This window comes from Gadus morhua, chromosome 10 (genome assembly GCF_902167405.1).
Source record: "Gadus morhua chromosome 10, gadMor3.0, whole genome shotgun sequence".
Lineage (NCBI taxonomy): Eukaryota > Metazoa > Chordata > Actinopteri > Gadiformes > Gadidae > Gadus > Gadus morhua.
Window position 1 is genome coordinate 16,904,401 of NC_044057.1, and position 22,956 is coordinate 16,927,356.

The 22,956-nt window shown below is 43.1% G+C and overlaps 1 protein-coding gene across 1 annotated transcript in view; it reads right to left on the reverse strand.

Annotated features, from left to right (window-relative positions):
• The window catches only part of ctnna1 (catenin (cadherin-associated protein), alpha 1), a 78,281-nt gene that overhangs the window by 19,300 nt on the left and 36,025 nt on the right, over nt 1-22,956 (reverse strand). Inside the window, exons 8-15 of the mRNA XM_030367672.1 lie at nt 20,587-20,667; nt 20,138-20,290; nt 12,741-12,833; nt 11,988-12,144; nt 10,969-11,169; nt 6,119-6,270; nt 2,597-2,707; nt 92-273 (exon numbers count right to left, since the gene is read on the reverse strand). Of these exons, the coding sequence (XP_030223532.1) occupies nt 92-273; nt 2,597-2,707; nt 6,119-6,270; nt 10,969-11,169; nt 11,988-12,144; nt 12,741-12,833; nt 20,138-20,290; nt 20,587-20,667 (1,130 nt within the window). The remainder of the gene's footprint in view (nt 1-91; nt 274-2,596; nt 2,708-6,118; nt 6,271-10,968; nt 11,170-11,987; nt 12,145-12,740; nt 12,834-20,137; nt 20,291-20,586; nt 20,668-22,956) is intronic.

Genomic DNA, 22,956 nt, shown 5'->3' on the forward strand with positions numbered 1-22,956 from the left:
ATTCATGTGCAAGTGGCTCGTGTGGACACCCACCGAGCCACCCACCTAACCACCCACCGACCCACACCCACACATAGTGGATCAGGCTTACCTGGTGAAGTCCGTCATCTCCATCATGATCATGCACATCTGCTTGGCCAACACGATGATGTCATTGCCACTGTCGTCCCACTTGGACACCTCGGCGTCCAGCTTGCTCTTCTCCTCCTGGAAGCTGGCCACCTGTTCTGCAATCTTTGCCTTCTGCTCCATGGGAAGCTGGGCCATGATAGCCTGGAGGGGTTGATGGACGGACAGGCACAGTGAGTTGAGTGGAGCCCAATGGAACAAAGCAATGTCAGGGCGGTCTTTGCAAGTCCTACTTATATTTTAATAATAGCCTCCAGCTACCAAGGATGAAGGGTTGTTTGTTACCAGCGGGATGGGACATGGTGTCAGAGATTAGAGAAGTGCATTACTTTTACACCCCGTCCAGTACAACAGTTTCCTTCAGTGAGATTTCTTTGAATAACTGGTAAAATAAAAATGTTCAAGCATCCCTTGATAAAAACAAAAATGTTTTGTTTTATATTTTTCTTAAAAACTAAACTTCAGATAGGCTGAAGGTGAATAATGTGCCTTTGAAAGGAGGACATACATTTATTTATTTTTGGGGTGGAAAATTAACTACTTGCCAAAGAAGATAGTATTTTCTCATTCAACTCTTTCTAAAGTGCACAGAAAGTAGATGAAAGCTGTCCTCTCCATAGATAACAGTCATCAACAGCCACCTCACCGGGCTTAGCATTTCACTGCCTGGCCCCTGGCTAAGTGGGGTCTGTGAAATCATTAGAGGTTTCATTTCCTGCTGTGAGGACCGGGTTCACAACCCTTCTCTACAAAGCCATGAGACTCACACATTACACTACGGAGCGAGAGCGAGACTGAGGACTCCGGTCAGATCGTTGAAGGAAAATATACATTTATTTCACTCTGGTCATTAGAAGAGATCAATAGCAGGGCATTGATAAAGCAGTACTTAATATCCTGTGCAAAGGTGTTTATCATTTGGCTCTTGTTCTTCCTGTTAGACTGGGTAGTTAAAGGGCAGCAACCCAAGAGGTGTGTGGACCTGTAATGAATGTGCATTTCAGGCCAGAGTGGCCACCTACTTAATGGAAGAAGGTCAAATATAGCATCACACACTTCTAAGCCGTTATATTTAATTAATGATTCCCTCTGGATTTTTGTACAATCAACAATGATTGAAGAGTAAATGCAAATGCACCAAGATAACACTCAACAAAATTGCTCTTCCAATGAGGAAATGCATATTATTTCAGAAAATTAGAAATATGTGAAAAACAGAAAAACTGAGCTATATGGGGAAAATGGTGTAGAGAATACATTTAAATATAAATAAGAAAAGATAGTTTATCCAGTTCCTCACTAGTGTCGCTAAGTATGTAGCATTTTGCAAGACAAAACCGGTGATAATAGCAGTAAAGGCTTTAAGTCACACTTGACTACACCTTCTCAAAAGAAAGAGCGAGCAACAGGAGTCCTATTGTTCGATGAGAGGGTTTTAATTTGGTCTCTACAGACAACTGACAGATTGGAATTTTTTATTGTTTCAATGAAAGGAAGCTCAAGACTTTCATGCCATCTATATGAACAAATATTTCCGGAGGGACATTGGGATTTTATCCTATACTAAACAAAGCAGAACATATAGATTTCAGAGCTATAGTGGCTCCTGAATCATTACATGTTGAACAAAGATAGATCGTGTGACACAAGCCCTGCGGTCAAACGCAGTCAATGATGGTCAACATGGCCCAATACAGTGGGGACTGGCCATTAGCTAATCCAGGGCATTGGTTATATAGTGTCTACAGTGAATGAAAAGTCAATAAACGCACACCTAGATAAAACACTTCTGGCAGTATTTGGGGATCCATGGAAAGCACAGCAGTAATGTATTTTTCAGGTGAGTGAGCCTATCTTGGTTTCATCTAATGCGGTTTTTAAGTTAAATGAAGTCATGAACGCTTGAAGTGTACAGAAAGATGTTGGATGGTTAATGGTGTAGTATTTAAGTTACAAAAGGCAATACAACCCATGTATTGTATAATTATTTTTATTTTATTTTTAAATCAACCAACTTGGATATGAGCCAGGAGATTGCATTCTCTAAATGAATAACCAAAGATTATAGTTGGGCGCATAATATCCCTGTGTATTAGTCATGAATGAATACCATCTTAGGATGGAATTTTATCCCAACACAGTTAAGAAGGGCCAACAACCCACTGGTTCCTCAGAATTTAAATCAAGAGATTCTTAGTTCAAGATACACACCTTGAACTGGTAGTGTGCCACAGACCAAAGATTCCAGAATAAACAAGTAGCCTTGCCAACAGAATAAGTAAATAAATGTTCAAAGACTCGAAGAGCTATGGCATGTTATGGCAGAAGCTGCCACAGAGAAACATTGTATGTTCCGCTAAAAATGCAGGGAGCCCGGGCGATACAATTTCAGTATACGGCCTGTCTGCAGCCAACTTGGTATGGATGTATATATAGAAATATATATTATAAAAATACAAGCACTCACCCTGGCACTTTGGCCAGCAATAAGCTGGTCATCCTCAGTCTGCACGCTGGTCCTGCTGCGCACATCAAAGTCCTCTGTTTCAAAGTCTGAGTCGTCCAACTCCTCAGGGGTCTGCCAGGAGACAGCGAGAGAAGAGAAGGGCGGGGAGCATGGAAGAAGAAAGTAGTGAAGAAAAGGGAGGAATGATGTGTTAAACAAGCATGATACGTATATTTTGGTACCGCCAGCTACGATGGCGTCAGATGAATGTCCTCCAGACAAGGGCCCAGCAGACCATATCCTACCGGGAGACGAACGCCTTGATCCATTTGGAATGAGTGCGTAATGTGCTGCCTTTGCATTTTGAGGGGGAGGAATTAAGGTACAAACTGGTCTGGAGCATATTGGGGGTAAACCGCCTCAATCAGCATCCCATCTGTCTCCACTATGTGGGCAGAGGATGCTGCAGCATAAATTCAATTGCACTCTGCATGCTGAGCCACCTGATCATGATCCGTTTCCCGTGCCCTGCCCCAAACCGTGACCAACCTTATTTTACGGTAAATGGCAGAAAGCAAACAATACTCAATCTCTCAGAGCTCCGTGGAGCCGAACACCCAAACCAAACAAGGTAGTCACCGCCGTGCAGACATGAACATACATTTGGGGGGGGGGGGCACGTGGGCCGGGGGAGGCTGATATTTGAAGAGATGAAGACGCATCTACCATGCCTGTGCCATGACACACGCTTATCCTGTCGTCTCAAAGCCCTGCCGCGCCAACCTATCTTTAATGGATTCTGAACCTTTTGGAAGCTAAAAATAGCCACAGCTCTCTCCGCACCACCCCGCTGCCTCCTTTATGGAATACAGAGACGTGCCGGTTGCCAGGGGGAGAGGGGGCTATAGTTTGAGTTACAGAGCAACACTGAATCACGGGCAAACCCTTTCAGCCCCGGCTACGGTGTTCAGCGGTGCAGAGACAACACCTGCTGTGGCCTGCGCGCTGATAGCCTGCAGACGTGGGAGACTCCGAGATGATACCCTGTGGTGTGTGCCGAGCAGGGGAGCCAGAGACGTGACAAGGCTGGCGCGGGGTGGGAAATGAGATTGGAAATGTGAGCTTTGGGGTTATGCAGTGTTTTTCTGTCTGCTCGCGTCGGGGAAGACGGCAGTCACGAGTTGGTATGCATTGTTTTTGTTGGGTGCGGTTCCCCCCGCAATGCTCGGGCAGCACCCCTGCTGTGAGAGGGGGGGAGCGGTGGACTTTTTTGTTTCTCCACCGGGACGGAGCCAACGGAGCCACCTTGGGCTTTGACTCACTGCAAAAGTACGAGAGGATATATAAAAAAAAAAAAAGGAAAAAAAGAGCGGTCCGACCTCTGCATCTCAATGTCGGCGGCTCAGCTGACTTTGAGACGGTTTGTTTGATGTCTTGGAGGCAGATCCCGTGATGTCAGTGTAAGTGGGAGAGAGTTGTGCCCGCCTGACACATACCCAAGGGACCTCCGACAAGGCCTGCCAGCGCTCCACTTACAGAGGTTAAAGACTGTCTGTCTTAGGTAGCCAAAGCCACACGCTTGTCTGTTTCAATAGAGGGTTGACCCACCGCGTGGCAAGGGCACATGTGTTCCAGACAAACGTCAGTCGCTGAAAGCATGTGTTTTTGAGCTGGCGGACACGGCGTTTGGATATATTTACCAATGTTTTTTTTTTCCCTTCAATGACTTGTAGGCTTTCATAGTGTCATGTTTGACATTTTAATGCAATCGTTTGCGATATAATATCTGTTCCTGTAGAATACTTTTTAAAATTAGACTTCATTGGACTTATAGCATATTAATGTGAAACGGCACTGCAGTTTACATAACACGATGCACTGACCTCAGCCTCATTCTAAACACGTGGAAGATCAAAGAAACTTATTACAGAGTCTTGCAAAGCCCAATGAAAAGCCATTACACTCAAACGCCAGCCGTGGCACGGTCCTGCATAGCAACTGTTGGAACCACCATGGTCGACCCGACAAATAGCGGAGCTTTTTCTTGCTGATTTATCACTATGAAACCTGCAATGCCTGCCTCCCAACACCTGTTACTTAAGTCCTGGCAAACACCTGGGAAGGCAATTTTTTTGCCAATTCAGTAGTGAGCAGGGATCAGCATTGATTTGCTCTTTGTTGATTGCAGGCCAAGACGCTGATAGATTCATAAGGGGTTTTTCACATATACTGCGCTAGGGTACCGACATGCACCCTTCAAGACACCCACCCATATCCACCCTTGCGCACACACACACACACACACACACACACACCAGGTAGGCCTCAGCCAGCCCCAGGGGGCCCGTGTTAACGACTTAATCAATCTGGATAACAAGAGTGGAGCAGAGGGAGAGGAGAAACTGAATGTAGTTCCTTCGCTCTCACTCCTAGTAGAAAAATGCTAATTAAAACCCACTGTCTTAAATCAATTACCGTACTTATTATAATGCAAATACAGCATAATGGTTTCTCGCATTGGGTGTTTGTCTTAAGCCCGAACGGCATTATTAATGGGACCCCGAGAAGATTTTTAGAAGCACTAGGGCAGTATGCACAAAGCCTTGTCAGGACTAATCGTTTTGGTTCAATAGTTTAAAGAGGAACAAATAACAAAAGACAATGGCAAAATCCAATATGAAGTAAATATATAATTAGGCTTTGCTCGCAAAAGAGCTTCAGCTTTTAACCACATTACCGGGTAATCTGGTCATAAATTGGAAATCAAATTAAAATGGTTATTTTAAGCACTGGTTATACGGTTAGCGTTTATGAGCCTTCCGTTTTTCTCTGTTACAGAGGTATGGTTGTCAGTCTAATGTCGGCCCATTAGGCAACGTGTCAACGGTACTAAACTACCATCTGTTTTAGTCCTACTCTTACCCTAGAAAGATAATTAACCCATGAAGGAGATAGGGCGGCTGTTGGACTACATTGCTGGTCTGGCCAATTAGGTCGACACTTGCCTGAGACATGTTTATCATTGGCCACACATGCATAGTCACACACAACATTACATAAAAACACATCTGGTGCGGGCAAACCAGCCCCACACACACACTACACCAGTGGCACTAGACAAGGAGAAGGAATTTCTTGAAGAGGAGAATGCCGTCAGTGGGGGATAGTTCAAGCCCAGAGTAAAAAGGAAAGTCCCTAGTTGCTTAATCTTAACATCTATAATTGGCTTTGGTATTCCCAAAGTAGATTGTCTTTCATAGAAGAGTCAACGGTAAACAATGATTCAAGAGATAATTGCATCGCGAGTACAACAAGCAAGCCTTATTTACAGACTCTTATTGGCCCAGGTTGAGTCATGAAGGTGAATTAACATTTCAGCGCAACCGATAAAAGTATTGGTGTGATGATTTATGCATGAAAACACTGGGCTGGTCAACAATCTCATGGTCGCGTTAACAAAACAGCCAACTGCTAGGGGATTTGAAAAAGGTCATACAACTGACTTCAAGGGGGAAAATTCACTACTCCTTAAATCTTTCTTACCCTGATCATGAGGACAGCCTTGCGGATATCCCGGACACCATCGTACACCAGGCGAGAGGCGTCAATGAACTCGTTCTCGTCCACAGGCATGGTGGGGTTGGCACTCAGGGCCTCCACCGCAGCCTCCACCTGCTCAGTGAACCGGGGCATAACTGTAGGGGACAGAGGAGGGGAGGACAAATAAATACAAAACGTAATGTTTCACTCTGGTGTCAAGTCGAAGTGAGCCCAAAACGGTGAGAGAAACTACAGCACACAACACAGCCGCCGTTACAGAACACCTGAAGGCACGTTGAAACGTAATGGAAAAATTACCATTTCTCACTGAAGCCAGCTTCAAGAAGCGCCGGGTTTCATTACCATCTGACTAGTCAACAAATATGCGGAAAACAAAGCAGTTACTACCAAGTGAGCCATTACAAAGCCATAGATGCACTGATAGTCTCACAAACATCCTATGGTGCTCAACACACTGCGAAGCGATGGTGAGAGCTTACTGAAGAAGGGAAGGCTTTGCTCTAGTTCCTCTCTAATCCATATTCGCCACATTCCCCCAAGGTTACAGGCTATCAAAGGCTTCTTGACATCAACCACAAACAGAATCTCTCAAGAGGAAGCACATTTGCAATTATTAACAATACAGCCCTGGAGAAGTAGCAAAGGCACCGATTATGCCCTTTTGAGGACTTACTCACTGTGCAACACTCAACTGCAACAAACTAATAAAAAACGATTGACCTTAACATATAAATTGGGAAAAGTGTCATGATCGCAAAAAGCTTGAAATTTAATGTGTTTATGTGCTGTTTTGACTACTTAGTGATTTGACCACATTGATAGAATATTCAACCAAATGGTCACTTGAGAAATAGCAAGGGCAATCAGTGTTGTGTGGTTAGGCTTTCGAAAACAAGCACAACATCTAACCTGTGGGGTGGCCATGTAGGATGTGGTGGTGGGGGGCGGGTACTTGATTTAGCATGTGACATTGCAGCTTTTCATTGCAATGCCTCACAAATCTGTCCCAGCGGCAAGTATTTTGCCCCGGTAATGATTTAATAGGCACGGGGGTTCTCGGTGCCATTTGCATTAATGCCCCTCAGTATTTAGGATTCGGCTTGGCCTTTGTGTTAGAGGAAGAGGGATGTGAGAGATTGCAGTGTTTGAGAGCAGGATCAGCAGTACAAAACCTGGGGGATTGGATCTTGTGCATTCAAATGTGGAGGGGCTGTAGTAAATAAAACCAAATGTGGTATTCATCGTTCTTATGCCATCCTTATTTGTGTGGTCCTGACAAGAGAACTCTCCTTACACAAATATAAAATGCTCTAAACTTACCTTAAAAGTAGCAATCCATCGAAGATTTTCCTCGATAGATTGAATAAAAAAAAATCGACGTTAAAAAAATAATATACAAGTTCAGAGCTTGCATCTACTCTTAAAAACGTTTGTGCACCATAATTAAAAAAGTGCTCCTTGCCAATGATATTCTTGCCAATGACAACGTTATTTATTTTGTCATTCATTATTAGTTCTTTATTTATTCTGCCACTAAATGTACCACGTTCTGGTCACACCGACAGAGACCCTCCCATGGAAAACTAACCGAGAAGGATTGTGGGAACCCAAATTTGCTTTTCATGCTCTTCACCATTCATCACTCCAGGCTGATACTTGGTGTCCCTGGAGAGCCCATTGTCTCCCGGTTCCATCTGTTGTAATCCATTTGACTTCACCATCACAATTGACAGACCATTAAATTCACTGAACTCATATGCTTGTGGACTTACAAATGGGGTGTGTGGGGGGGGGGGGGGGGGGGGGGGGGACTCTTAACAGAAGAGTTCACCAAGTCATAAAACGGTATTAAATAAAAACAATTAAATTTGTCAATTTAGAAGAATACATTTAGAGATTAGGCTAGATTTGGAGAGTATCCCACGGAATAAATAGCAGCCCTCCCTTCAAAGCCACTCGACCAAAACGGGTGACTAGTTGCTCGCTTTAGCAAATTTAATAAGTATCCTTACTGTACGTCCACACCAGAAGCGAATTGAGCGACCAAATCGCCGGAAGTCATTCAATTTCTATGGGCAAGAGCGACCAAAGCGACCAACGCTACCAGCGGCCAAAGTTGAGTGACCAGAGCGTCAAAAAAAAGTTGACAACTTTTTAACTTTATGCAAATGACTAGGACGCGCTTCAGCGGCCAAACACTGACAGCCAATCGGAATGTAGACGCTCTTCGCTTGCGTGGATCCCAGGGAACACCAGCAGGCACTTTGGTCCCTACCTACTAGGGATGGGCACGAGTAGTAAATTCCAAACTCGAGTGATCGAAGGAATTCCTCGAGGATCAATCGAGTACTCGTTAAATCAAATCTATTTTAGAATGCAACGCATCTGCAGCAGGAATAGGCCTGAGGATGAACGGCAATATTACCAACCAAACATGTAATGCTTATTCTCCATCAAAACAGTCAGAATTATCAGAGTATTCATTATTTATTTTTGCAAACGTTCAAAACACATTTTCCTTAAAATAAATATGCGTCTCACAATTTAAATCACGTCGAACCAAGGCCTGTAACAGTTTAAAAAAAACGAAACAAGTAGCCTAACCATTGCAAATAATTAAAAAGCTGCAAATAAAACGGCAGCAAATGGACTATGGAAATACTCAGCGTTGTGATCTTCTCTACACGCCCGGGATTACAGCTGCGTCTTGCGGCGGTGAAAAAAGCTGACACACTTTCACTTTCACCGTTGCTGCGGGTCTGCTTTCCCAAACTCACCGTTGTGTTTCAGGAGCATATGTTGCCGCATAGTACTTTCTGGTAGCTCGATTTCGCTTGGCATATTTTACATTTCACCTTATGATCTCCTATTTCTTTAAAGTATTTAAATTATTCGCTGCGGTTTGCTTTAACCGCCATCTCTTAACTTTTTGAATTCTGGCGTGCCTGCACACGGCACAGAACGCGCCATGGAAATGGATGCATTTAATTTTCTTTGTGCCCACGTCATGCGTTAGTGGCGCCGACAGAAAATTGATACATTTGCTTCAGAAAACTTTGTGTGTGTATATGCAAACTCGAGTTTGCCTGTCCACCAACCGAGTTCATTTGTAACGAGGAGTACTCGAGTACTCGATTCCTCACGCCCATCCCTACTACCTACCTTTATTCACTCACTGAACAAAATGTCGGCTGAAGTATTAATCGCGGCTGTAACTGGGCACCCGGTGTTGTACGAACCAACCCTTTTTCAGTTCAGAGATCGAAACGCCATAGTGGTTTGGATAGTGATGACAAGCGGGAGTATTTATACATCTAGAACGTTCGTATTTAAGCGGGAATCTCCATTTGCTCTCCATGCCACCAATCTAACCAACCAATCGCGTGTAGCATGCTTTAAATAAAACCAAAAAAGTTTTTGAAATCGTCACATAAACAAACTAATCGACAAGACGAGGGATAAATGACGAGGGATATATCTCTTGTCTTTTATCCCTATATTCCCCACTATTCACGGAGCCTTAGGTGAATAATTGTTAATTAAATAGTCTAGATAGATAGATAGCCTAGTCAAGTGTTTATTAATACCAAACGACACAAATTGTCGGGTATCCATTTAGGTGGTTCGACCCACACAGGACAGTAGCCTACAAGACCACACAGAACAAGTCTGACTGGACATACACACAATACATCACATTAAAACTAGACACGCGTTGATAGATAGACAGATAGGCCTAGATAGATAGATATGTTCCATTATTTGCCTTGCGGAGCCAACCAGTCCTGCGCACGTATGCAAATTAGCCATGTGCGCCAATGTCTATTTGTTTTGAGTGCGACGAATGAGTGAAGATCATGATTTGCAGATGCAGATCAGTGAAACATATTTTAACTAGCCTACTACAGCATGCAGGGTTTTTGTTCTCGGTTGTAATTAGCCTACATTTTAGGATTTTTTTTATATTGGGGGGAATCACTGTCCTACTTGTTGTCGAAGCACTTTATCCAACAATCAAAACCGTCTCGGCAATATGGCCAAGGTGTATGGGAGAGTTCACTCTTTGATATGGCTGTCTGTAGGGCCTACTAAAAGCATACGGCTCCTTTAAATGCGTCTGCATAATTTAATTGTACGTCATGAGCTACTTGAGCAACAAAAGCGAACAGAAAAATTTGCAGCGAAACTTTGTGAGCGACCAAAGCGTCCTTGACGCTTTGGTCGCTCCTGGTGTGGACGTAAAGTTAGACTTTTCGTATTATAGTAATACTCGGGTCATGCGCCCAGAGTGCACGCCCAGAGTGCACGCCCAGAGTGCACGCCCAGAGTGCACGCCCAGAGTGCACGCCCAGAGTGCACACCCAGAGTGCACGCCCAGAGTGCACGCCCAGAGTGCACGCAGGTAGCCTGGTAGTTAGGTGGACAAGTTAGGCCATCCAAGTAATTTGGGCAAATTCATTTATTGGACAGGCTTCCTACAGGTCTGCGACTGATACGAGATTTTTGTTGCTGTTGGCATTCGATTACTAGATTGTTTTTTGTATGCAAAGCGAATTTTAATGCTTCAAAAATAGCGTACCCTGCTGTTTTTTTACCTTATTTTTGTTTTTGCATTTAAAAAGTCATTCAACCACTAGCGTTATTTGAACCTCAATTTAGCATGATTAGTAAAACAGGTCCACTTAAAAACCACTTATGAAAATAATGACAAACAGACGATAAGCATCATTCCAATCAAATCCATTTCGGTACACCCTTATAAATAATGACTAATAAACCAAAATGCCCAAGCTAAGCATTGCAGAGGCGTCCTTCTCCCATGAGGTACGTACCGGTGTTAGTCAGCAGCTTGGTGGCTTCCAGGACCTTCTCGGTGTAGACTCCGGGCTCATAGTTGTCCATCTCAGAGGTGACCACGTGGACCACCCTGGCGGCGCGGCCACGGATGGCGCCGGCGGTACGGTCCAAACCGTCCACGTCCTTCTCTTGCAGAGCGATGACGCACTTGTTCACATCCTCCAGGATGTGATTCTCTGTCGAACAAACGATAACAAAGCAGCCCGCGTTTAGAATTTCTGTGTTACACTTACATTACGCAAATATAGCAGCGACCTTACTTTCATGGAGAAAGAGTACCAACATTAAACATGAACTACTGCGGTCTATATGCAATAACGGCTGTCCCATAGCCTGAATACTGAGACCGTTTTGTAATCTAGCCTCTTTAAAAACAAAGAATGGGTTGGGTATGTGCCGGCAATGAATGAAATGCTAAGTTGATGTCCCTCAGCCATCTCACTCAGTTTGAAATGTCCCTGGCTCAAGAGGGCTGAGGGTTGATGGAATGGCAGCAGGGAGAAGACTGCAGCCAAATGCTCAGAAGGCTTATTAATAGCAAGCATATTAAATGGGAATATTGTCTGTGTTACTGCAATCTGTTCTTGGTTCGAGGTGAAACGACTCTGCTCTACTCTGATGCTTAAAGAGAACTGATAAGAGCATGCCTGACAGTTTTACACAAACACTTGGTGTCTTTGCACGCATGACAGCACGTCAATAGAAGAGCTAGTTCTGCTGATGTATCGGGGCCTTTTGTTCTTACCTCTGGTTTACAGAACCCATTTAACCTTTGTACATATGGCTCTCATTGGAAAGATGGATACCACTGGTCCACTGCATGCTCTGCTCGTTTGCTCTTAAACGCATGGCACATTTTTCTCTGAAGACTGTCAGTTGAGGCATTCTTCCAATACGGTGCAGGCAACCTCCTTTCTACTCTACAAAATGATTTAAGTTTACCTATTGGGAGAAAATAAACAATGTCTCTAACACGCATGGATCGGACACCCACCAGACACACAGAGGAAGTCATCAATGGATGTGATGTCATCCACGGCGTCAGTGAGGATGCGGACCTGCTTCTCCCACTGCTCCTTGAACAAGTCCATGTTGTCCTGGGCAACTTTACTGTTGGGCTTGGCAGCCAGAGCCAAGGCCGCGTTAATCACCTGCAATCACCCAATTACAACCATTAAAGCTCCATTAGAGCAAAGCCTTCAGCTACAACATTGGAATAGGTTGACTGCACGATCTCCATCAAACACAAACGGACACCAGCAGTGGGTTGGACTACAACATGTAGTCATTCTTTTGAGTGATTAGAGACATTTAAAGTACAGGATTAAAATAAGAGCGGCTCGTAGTTGTACGGTACTTGTTTTTGTTAAAGACACACATTTTGGTGGATAATAGAGCAAATAATGAATTGGTGTCATTGGAGGAAATTGAAAAAGTGAAAATGTAGTGTATTGGTGAGTTCTGAACGAACCGATTTGCCGAAAAGGCACTAGAGTTTGGCAGTTGTAAAGGGGTTCTGAGGAGATAATGTCAAAATTGGGAACACATCAAATTTTCAATTTTAACACTTTCTTTGGAAATCGCAACACACAAGATGTGGACTGGCTTAGAAACACCTTAAGATTCTGATTCTAGGTATTCCCAGTACTGGACAAGTAAAGTGGTAAAAAGATAAATAGAGAATTGGGAGTGCAAGGGTGCAGCAGAAGGGTATGACAGTGTGGTCTGGAAGTGAACAGTCAGGTACCTGGGGGCACAGCACCTCCAGCTGGGAGGCGGCCATACGGACCAGCTTCACTCCTTCCTCGTTGTTGGAGATGGAACACGCCAGGTTGGCCACCTGAAAACAAGACACACTGCTCGGACACAGTAACACTGACATGGGGCCGAATCCGTTTACTGAGCGAATAGATGCGTTGAATGAGGAGTTAAGAATGAGGGGTTAAGGAAGGGCGATAATTGAGTTAAAGTCACGTATGCAAATATGAAAACAGGGAAATCAGAGAAGGTGCTAAGCTGAATCCGGTTGCATCCTGTTATCAGAAATACAATTAAATCAGTTTCATGTGGAAAACAAATCAGCGGGAGATTGTTTCATGAAGCATAAACAAGAAACACCATGAAATTGAAACTCCTAACATTAGATTACATAAAAATAGAGAATAATTTATACATTATCTCTGCAATTGTCAGGTGCTAGAGTTGGAGAGGAAGCGAGAGAGCGCATGACTACATCGAAACGAGTTCAAGGGGTGCGTTCCAACACATTCAGGGCAATCAAGAAACCAAAGCGGTAGCGCCGTTGTTTACACTGGACAGACAATGCTCACTGCAATAGCTGTAATGTGAAATGCAAAGCTGGCCAGGGAAACACAAGCTACCTGAGGAAACACCTGTTCAAATTCAACATGCATCCAAAACTCAGGAAGTGTAACGGGTTTAATAGCCTTACGTTTGAAAAAACTGCAGCTAATGTAAGCACAAATACAGCCAGTGCCAAAGAGGTTAAACCCTCCGTGGACCATGAAATTGAGGCATCGAAACATAAATTGGCAGGTAATGAATGAGCTACTTGGATTTTTGTGGTTGGAGATAACTGGGCTTTTTTCACTGTTTTTGTGGAGGTTAGCTTAGCATTTTTTTGGTATGTCCGAAACCTGAGTATGAATCCAATGGTACATGGATTGTATAGTATTTATGGGTAAATGCTACAACATGAGATATTGAATTACCTAAACACACACACTCTTAAGTAACATACATTTTGCTTTGCTAGGTGCGATCAATTTTGTAAAACAAATATAAAGAAGAAAAAAAAAAAAGACTCGTTATCATCATCATCAGGTGACAGTTCTGGAGTTGTGTCGTTTACGCTCTCGCTTTCATTGACAGGTTGACCAGTCAGACTGCCGACCTGCCCTCGTGTCAGAGTGACAGCCCCAGAGGTTACACCCTGCACCCAGGCGCAGAAGTCGTCACCCGACCGGAGTCCCTAGCTGCCACGACTCCTACCTTTTGGGGAGGCTATCACATGGGCTAACTCCGAGACACACGACAGCTTTCTCACGCTACGCTGACAGACTGACAGGCTGGCAGGGGTGGGTTTGAGAGGGGGAGATTGGGGGATTGTCAAATGTGATCAGGAATACATGCGAGGTAAAGGACTGCAGCACTTTGGGACTTAATATAGTCAATTGAAAAGTGAAGCTCATATCAAGACTTTTTTTATCACATAGGCCTATAGCTAAAAGAAAAATAAAGTCTCAAAAATCAAATAGTTAATTTGTCCGACTTCGTTTTTGCTAGTTTGCCTGACAGTTCTGGGGAGAACTTCTCAAATATTAAATCATCCAGGTGCCTCTGCTGGCCTACAATCAGAGAGGCAAATATTCCAGACTCCCAAAACCCCAATGCAAGCAAAAGAGCTGAGCCAGCAAGATCTACAGAGGCTGCCCTCATGTAAAATTTGGGAGTACATTTTGTTCCATTGACTAACAAATCACACACCAACACTGCATTTTATAAACATTGTTGTATATTCTGCCCCAGAGTGACAATGCATGCCAATTGAACGCCAGATTCAGGTCAATCAGACAATCTATTGGTAACTATGCAGAAGCAGAACATTTAGGAACGGGAGTGCCAAAACCTAATGGGATTATACAATAGAAAGAACAGCCAAAGCATCTTCACATTATGCCCAAGGTAAAAAAATTCTCCTATGGACTTTTCACCAGGGACTCTGTCTCTGCAAAGTTTGAAAGAATTGCTGAACCAAGACTAAAATGCAGCCAGTAGGACTAGAGAATTGAACTAAACAGAGCGTTGATTGGAGCACTGTTACTGAACGCACCACTGGTCACACGAGTGCCAGAGTGGATGAGAGTCTCTGTAGAATCCTCTTCTTTTTTTTTCTCCCTCGCCTCTATTCTTCAACAAGCCTTTCCTTCTCTCACTCTGGAGAAATCCTGCCAGTACTTTAAAAAAAAATGTTCTGCCTCTGATGACATCTATGCTAGCATTCGAATAGATCAGGCATGCAAACTGGCTCGGGGTGAAAAAGGTGAGAATGATGCGTGAGCTGAGAAAAACACAGACCCACTATAGGGTTCCAGGTTTATACTCCGGGGAGTTTTCTTTTACATTTTTTAATATATTAGGGTTAGTCACAAGCTAAAAAAAATTACAGGACTGCGCACAATTACGAACAAAGCATTAATTTATTATGTGCAAGGGCAGCCCCAATAGGTACATAACTTATTACAAAATTAAGAAAGAATATTGAGAAGAATAAAAAGAGGCGGGAGGACAGGGCAATAGGAGTATGCCATTATTTATTTTTCTTCTTGGCCTGGACCAGTGTCTCAAGGGCCCGCTTTCTTCACTCGGCTATATCGACTAGTATGTATAAACACAACTGGTGACCCGCTGAAAAATTCTCTTTTGGCGCGTTTCCACTGGAGGGTGCGTTCGGTTCAGTTCGCAAAGTTGCGGCACGGTTCGCGTTTCCACCGCCAAAAGTGGGCGTGACATGGGGATAAAAACAAACTGCGAGGTATTATTCTGGACAATGGACGTGTCGCGTAAAACGTTAGCTTGGGCGAACAAGGAGGTGGAGCATGGACCTATTAAAGCATGCAATTGTGATGTAGAACAAAATAGAAAGAAAACAAAGTGCTTGCATGATATTGAAGCCTACAGCGATCGTTACTTAACTTGTGTGGTGGTGCCTTATCATTTGTTTACCCTCACGTTGCCATGGCAACGCGATTGCACTCTCATTGGCTGAATCGATGAGAACGTTTTAAATAATATAAGGTCGCGGGGAGACGAAGCTCTGTTCGTTTGTATATTTTATTTACGTTACCATATTTTTGTTATGTTTGTTTTGGGAATCAGTTCTTGTCGTTCACCTTCGGGATGTTTACGTAGCTGCCGCGGCGATCGACATCCGGCCTACCATGAGGGTACTGTCGGCGGTGGAAACGCTCGGTGGAAACGAGGCATTTAAAGGCTCCGCTGGGCTCACGCTTGGCCGTTTCAGATGGTAGGCGACTTTCCGCTCACGCTGTCGGTTGGCCGCGCGGCTTCACGAGCGCGCGCATGCGTTCGACGAGCACGGAAGCGACAGTTCCACGGGAGTGCGCCCACTTGTCGTGCCGCCTGACAGAATGCTGCGCCTTCTCTCTGTCCGCTCGCCTCTCCATTGAGAATGTATTAGCAGGCGCTACAAGGACTCCATGGCTGGCCATCAGACCCCCCCCCCCCCCCCCCCCCCCCAAATGTTTTCTCAACGGATCTCCACGAATCACACAAGTGGTCAATTTTGTCTGCAAAACGGCGAATTTCGCCGAAAGGTGACTAGTTTGCATGCCTGATAGATGGAGACACATGACCATGCAGAAAAAAAAAAATCACAGCTCTATAAAAAACATGATTTCACCAGGGACACAGCTTTTGGTCTTCTTACCATAATTCACTCGGAAGTGTCATAGGCTATTTCTAGCCTATAACACACTGGTGCTTCACACCACCAAAGTGATGGTCGAATTTGCTCGCCTTGAAGGCACAGATCATACATTATGCGCCGCTCTTTGCTACCTGATGAAGTTATATCATTAAAAGCGTTCATGCCACCCATTTCTCACGCCAAAGACCCGACCGTTCAGTCAACTGTCAGACGGGTGTAGGGGCTAAACAAGTGTTCAGTGCAAAATCTATCAAAGCATCTGTTTCAATTAACAGATCTATTGGCATGGAAATCAATTTGTTCCACAAATTTGTTCCCAAAACGTCACTTATAATTACAAAAAGCATAACTTTAATTTAAAGTAACATTAAAGCTATTTCATAGATTACACACCATTACTTAAATTGGCAATGTATTTTGTAACTATAAATTGATTTGTGTTCATTGAAAATGTTGGGATTGGAAACTCATTTCAGTAATTAAGCATAGGTTTATGGGAAGTGTTAAAGAAATGGTCAATGCCCAAACATTCATCAATGTTTTCAACTGCTAAGTCGATCGGTAGTGTAAAATAAGAAAGACTATAAAAGCAAAAGCCTATAATTAGGAGGCCATATAATCAATATTACATAGATATCCAACCTAACTAAAAAAAAAGGCCATTTTAATCACTTCATGACACGTGGACACTTTTATAGGCCATCATTTGCCGTTTACAGTTTACAGACCGAGTGAAATGGCAAGTATGGCCAAGATGTTCCCTTCCTCATGTTGAGAGGACCCTGTTGTGGCGATGCTGCGAGTGGTCTATGGCCATTTACTCTTGAGCGTTAAGCATATTCCGCCTGGAAACAGGGAAAGAGCGGCCCTTTGCAACTCAGTCATTTTCTACGGCAGCGTCCAGCTGACTGTGCAATCCACTGCAGTGTAGGAACGGGCCACTGTGTCATATACCCACTGTACGCCTCTTCTGGATGTAGCGACATGTGGAGGGATTTCTTCATCTTTACTTGTCAACCAAGGCTCTACAAGATACAGGCCATCGTCTAAAGCCATGTCACAATGTCGCCGTGGCTTGGATCTCTGCTCCACCAGTCGGATAGATCTCCTATTATTTACCATGATAAACATTCTGTTGATTGAAACATCTAAAGCACTGCAGGACCATCTCAGTGAAGCTCTGTAGCAAATGACGGCTTTGCTGAAACCAAACTACGTTTTTCTTATTCACATGTTTCTTATTCCCAAAGAAACTGAATTGATGTAAATCAAGCCGGCCACATTTTTTGGTTCCCTTCATAGGCCAAGGGGATATTCTACCGCTGAAATCTCCATCTCTTTGATAACAGCCATGAACAACCAAGAATATGGCCTTGAGGCAACAAAGCTAATGTTCGGACTATTTTGCCCTCTGCCTTTAAAAAAAGGACATTTTACTAAGTATAAAAACATAAATATATATAATAAATGAATAAAATAACTAACTGAATAAGGATAACCTTTAAAATACAATTAAACAGCATGGCATATTTCAATCAAAACTTTCCAAGCAAAGTTTGAAAGAAGCAACAAATAAAAATGTCAGGGTTTGTCTGTTTGTAAAACATATCCCAGTTAAAGCAAATTAAAACATGAAGTACATTGTACTGCAACACAACAAAGATGTGTAAGGTGCGGAAAAAAACATTTATAAGACCTGGTCAAACTGGATTAGTGTTTGAGGGCTATGCAGCAATTTAATGTTTTAAAAGCATTGCCAGATTAATTGTTGCAATTTCAACTGCAATTTTCTGCAGGAAAGACTAGTCATTTGAAGAACCAAGTGGCAAGAAGCAAACTCGTGACAAATGCTATTACACAGCAGTTTGACACATTAAAAGCGCTTGTCTACTGCTGCAGGACCTCCCAGTAAGGAGTACTGGGGGTAATCAATTATTGTGTCCTTGTTTTGTTGTTTAGAAACTCTATCAAACAATAACATAAAATTGTATTTAAAACTATATTGGAATTCAACCCCATTGGTTGAATTTTCACATAGTAAATAAAGTTCCTCGTTTGTGGATGTATTGCAAGAATATTTAGAAGACTCATTCGAAAAGTTATGAGATTTTCATGAATGGATGGAACGTTTCAAAATGTATTGTTCCATCTCGGTTTGGTCATTATGGCAAAACCTTATGGCTTTAAAATGTACGTATCTTAAAACTATGTTTTAATCAAAATGTTGATATTTAATTCATTGTAAAAGTAGGCTACTTGAATACAGGTATTGACGGGGAAAGAAATGTAATAAAACTCAATCATAAATAAATATGAAATGAGTTGAAAGCTTTCTTATTCCGTCATTTTTTAAATTAACAGGGAAGACTAAAAGGAGAGAATAGATTATCCGCACACAGACACACACACACACACACACAAGTTGTTGCATGTTTCTCAGTCCTCGTCAAGTCGCGTCAATGCCAATCATATTAAGTACCGGAGCGTAAGGGGAGTCGAATCATGTCAGCCTATATTGCCACGGCTGACATTTGGGCCACCCCAAGGAGCCACTCTAGGGGCTACCTATCAAGGACGCCTCGGCGCCTTCTCCCGGAATTCCCACACCAAGCTCCCCTCCTACCCGGAAGGCCACCCGGCGACAACAAGGCCCGGGCAGTGGCCCATGGGAAGAGGTCACTTCCAAATGCCAGCCTATGACACGACACCGGCGGTGGGGATTGAACGGCCACTAATGAGGACAGTTAATGTTTCCGTTCTTCTGACTCGTGCCTCGACGTCTTTCCACTTCCTGCATTCGGCTCTGGGGCAACGCAGATTCCATGGCCAGGTCTATATTTAGAGCTTTTTTTTTCTGAATTTATAATGAACGGTTAGAGACTTAGGGATGCTAAAATAAAAAAGGGACCATATTTTACAATCTTATCAAAAGTATTGCAAAGCCTCAGCGTCACCATTTTTGTGTGCATAGGTTGCATTTCTGTGACTTGTACTCTGCCTGGTACAAGGAATTAAGAGGATGGCCAAAGTGCACGTTAATGTGACAAATAGCCTTTGTCTTGCCAGACTTCTGGGATTTTATAGAGGAGCTGGTTAAAGTTCTGAACTAGCCATAGAAACTGCAGATTCATTGATTACACAAAACATTTAAACCGTTGCCATCTAAATTCTCCACCCACTCAGTGGTAAAACCGAGTGCCTACAAGGGTGATTTGCATTGGGCAGGGAGAAGAGAAACAATCTTAGCACTTTACATAACCCATCGACATGTAAAAGAGAGCAGCAGACTCATTAGCAAGTATTTCAATGAGTAAAATATCCAACAACTATGAAATACAGTTATCATTCCTTTAGGGAGAAAGTTGACCCTGGCTATCTTATTCTTGAATCCAGGGTTGGGATGATCTCGGCCACTGTTGCATCTGTGAGCTCTACACAGCCTTGAAAATAGACTAATATTGTGCGTGCTTGTGCTTTTTTGCGAGTGTATGTGTAAGAGCTACAAGTTAAGGATTTGGTGAAACTATGAGAAAAATATAATTAAAAGTATTTTCAAAGTCACCAGTGTTCGCAGACATCTAAACAGACAATTCCATTTTATAAATTGCCATCTAAAATAGAGCTTAATTAAACCAAAAATCTGTAATATAGCATTTATATTTCAGAGTAAGTACCTCAATCAGCTTGTTGGCATGTTCGCGGAAGACCTGTGCGTACTCCTTGACCTCCTTCTCATTGCCATTCTTGGCTGCCTCAATCAGGACCAGCAGAGGAACGTTGGTCTCCAGGAAGGAGTCAGAGACATGGTCCATGACAGCTTTACGCAGCTGAGGGAAATTAAAAACCGAAAATTGAAATCAGAATCTTGCATTTTACATTACTGCATAAAACCGTGAGGTTCCCATTCCTTAGATATACATGAAGGCCCACAACATCGAGATACTGTGCATAGCACATTCAATAATAATACGAGAACAGGGTAGATAACCATTTAACATACACTATCTGTAAAATAAAACTTTTAAGTAAGAGGGAAATGCATATATTTTATGCTCACTTTGCACAAATCAATGAAGTTAAATGGATAAATGCAGGGCTAAGAGGCGAAGGGAATATAACAGACCTGGCGACGCAGGTCCCTGGTCTTCTTGGTCATCCTGTCGATGGCGGTGTTCAGGGCATCACTCCTGTCTTTCCTGCCCGCCTGAAACATACATTAGAGAGGGACACAAGGGGTGAGTTACTGATTGACACCTTTTTCCCCCCCCAAACGCTCGAAAGAGTCAAGGGAATGGGTATGGAACCTTTGAACCATATTTTGCGAGAATAGCCTATTGGGCATCCACAGCGCAATAAATACACATGATATATTAAATTAAATAATTTGATTGGTATATATTCTGCTTTTACTTATTGGGTCCAATAAACTCAAAAAGCTATCAATGCTTTTTTTTCAATTTTCCCCATTAGAATAAAACATTTGAAACCTTCAACACTTAAAAACATAAAAACGTTTTGATTCACAGCCTTGCCATCGCAGCATAAAACACACGCTGCCAAAGCATTCCCCCACAACAGCATGAATGGTTGTAGCACTGATCTATCCACCTCCACCCCACACACGCAGTGCCCTTTGCCCATCAGGGGGTCATGTACATGGTTACCAGCCAGGGAGCCTCATCGGTGTTAATCCACCGTGGCTTTGTGAAGACAAAACGCAGTGCTGTGGCAGAGGTCTGCACTGCTCTGCCTACACTAAATCAATCCCACTTTAGTCATACCTAGTCTATGCGTCGTATTCCCAGACATTAGAGGTTACGCGGTTCTTCCCCCAGTAGCTGATGCAAGGGCAGTTAGAGATTGCGGCATAATTCACAATACTAAAGTCGAGGCTACCTCCATTTTCTCTCCCATAGGACAGATTTAGGGACATTCTTTGTCGGCCACATCAGCAGTCACAGGGGCTGTGCAGAAATCGTTTAAATGAAAATAAAGGGGTTCTTTGTGGGCATAATGATCACAGAGTCTGCGATATTGATCCCACACCAGCAAGTCGCCTTAATTGGGCCTCCAATAAGAACACTGCATTGCACTCAATTTAAACAGCATTCTGAGATCAAGATTTGAGGCTGGAGCCAGCCATATCCACGGAGTATAGATCATTTCAACTGCGAGACATAAACGGTTCCATTTTTCCCACTCCCTCCCTCACACATTCAACCGAGTCCCAATAGGAGATCGAGGCGATCATACTTTAGTGGACAAGGATGGCAGCGAGTATGCCAAGTGACCCAAAAAAGAATACAAAAAAAAGGGGAAAGAAAATAGCAGACAGATTCAGGACTCTATACACCGAGTTTGGAGTCAAAAAGACAATAAAGAAAAGGTTATATTTGGCTGCTTCGATTAATATTTAAGTGATGCATGAACAATAGATGGACAAAAAACAAAGTAACACTCTGTACCAGTGCTCATCATAATTCTCCAACAGATGTTAACACAGAACCGCAGATCACAACAATTTCTTTGGTGCGGGAGCTTTTGTACTTTGGACGCCTGGACCGTTTGCTGGATATCAATTTCCCAACAAAGCCTGAATTCTTAATGCGATTATGTGTGCATTCTTAGGCTTAACACAAACAGACAAAGAAGGAAACGTGTTTGCTATTGCCACTGCAGCTTATGTTCAGGTGTAAACATGTTGTAAGCTTTTGTCAGGTCCCGGCATTCCTGCTTAGAATGTGAACCTATGTTTTGGACAATACAGGTACATCGAAAGGGGGAATGAGCACAATGTTACTAGTGGTAAAAATCACTGCGTAAATATTTGGTTTCCCACCAGCTGCCAAGACGCGCAGTGTTATCATTAATTTTAGTCTCTCTGCAGGGGAAAAAAAGTCCCTGGAGTTTTGAATGTGGATGAGCCCCAACACCGTCATGTTCAACTCCTGGCATAACCAAGGTGTAAGCACGCGGTATTCACCACTGCCATAGCCACACGCGGCTTCACGTCACTTCAGGGATGTGCACAGTCCAGTTTCAGAATGTTATCTTGTGATTATTTTGCTAGCAGTTGCCAGTCGCAAGTGTAGTACAGAATAATAAGGGGAAAGGAGAGTAAACGCGCTATAGAAAACTATTTATAAATTATAAGAAATTCTCAGAGCAAGGATGGTTGCATTTTGTGAAGGTTGCCAGTCAGAATAGGCAAAACTGCGGCTATGATGTTTTATAACCATTAAAAGATTTCCATAATTGTCGTAATATATTCCTAAAAAATATTTAGTCGGACACATTGGATTGCAGCTACATTTCCATGCATAACCTCTGCCAAATATGTGGCATGTAGCCTCATTGAATTTCCTGCATCACATCAACATTAGCCTTTATGGCCATTTTTTTGGTTGATTGGTTTAACAATTAGGGAGCACCAAGGTCACTCACTGCTGATCACTGAGCCTAAGGTACCTACTGAAAAATAGGATATCCCAAT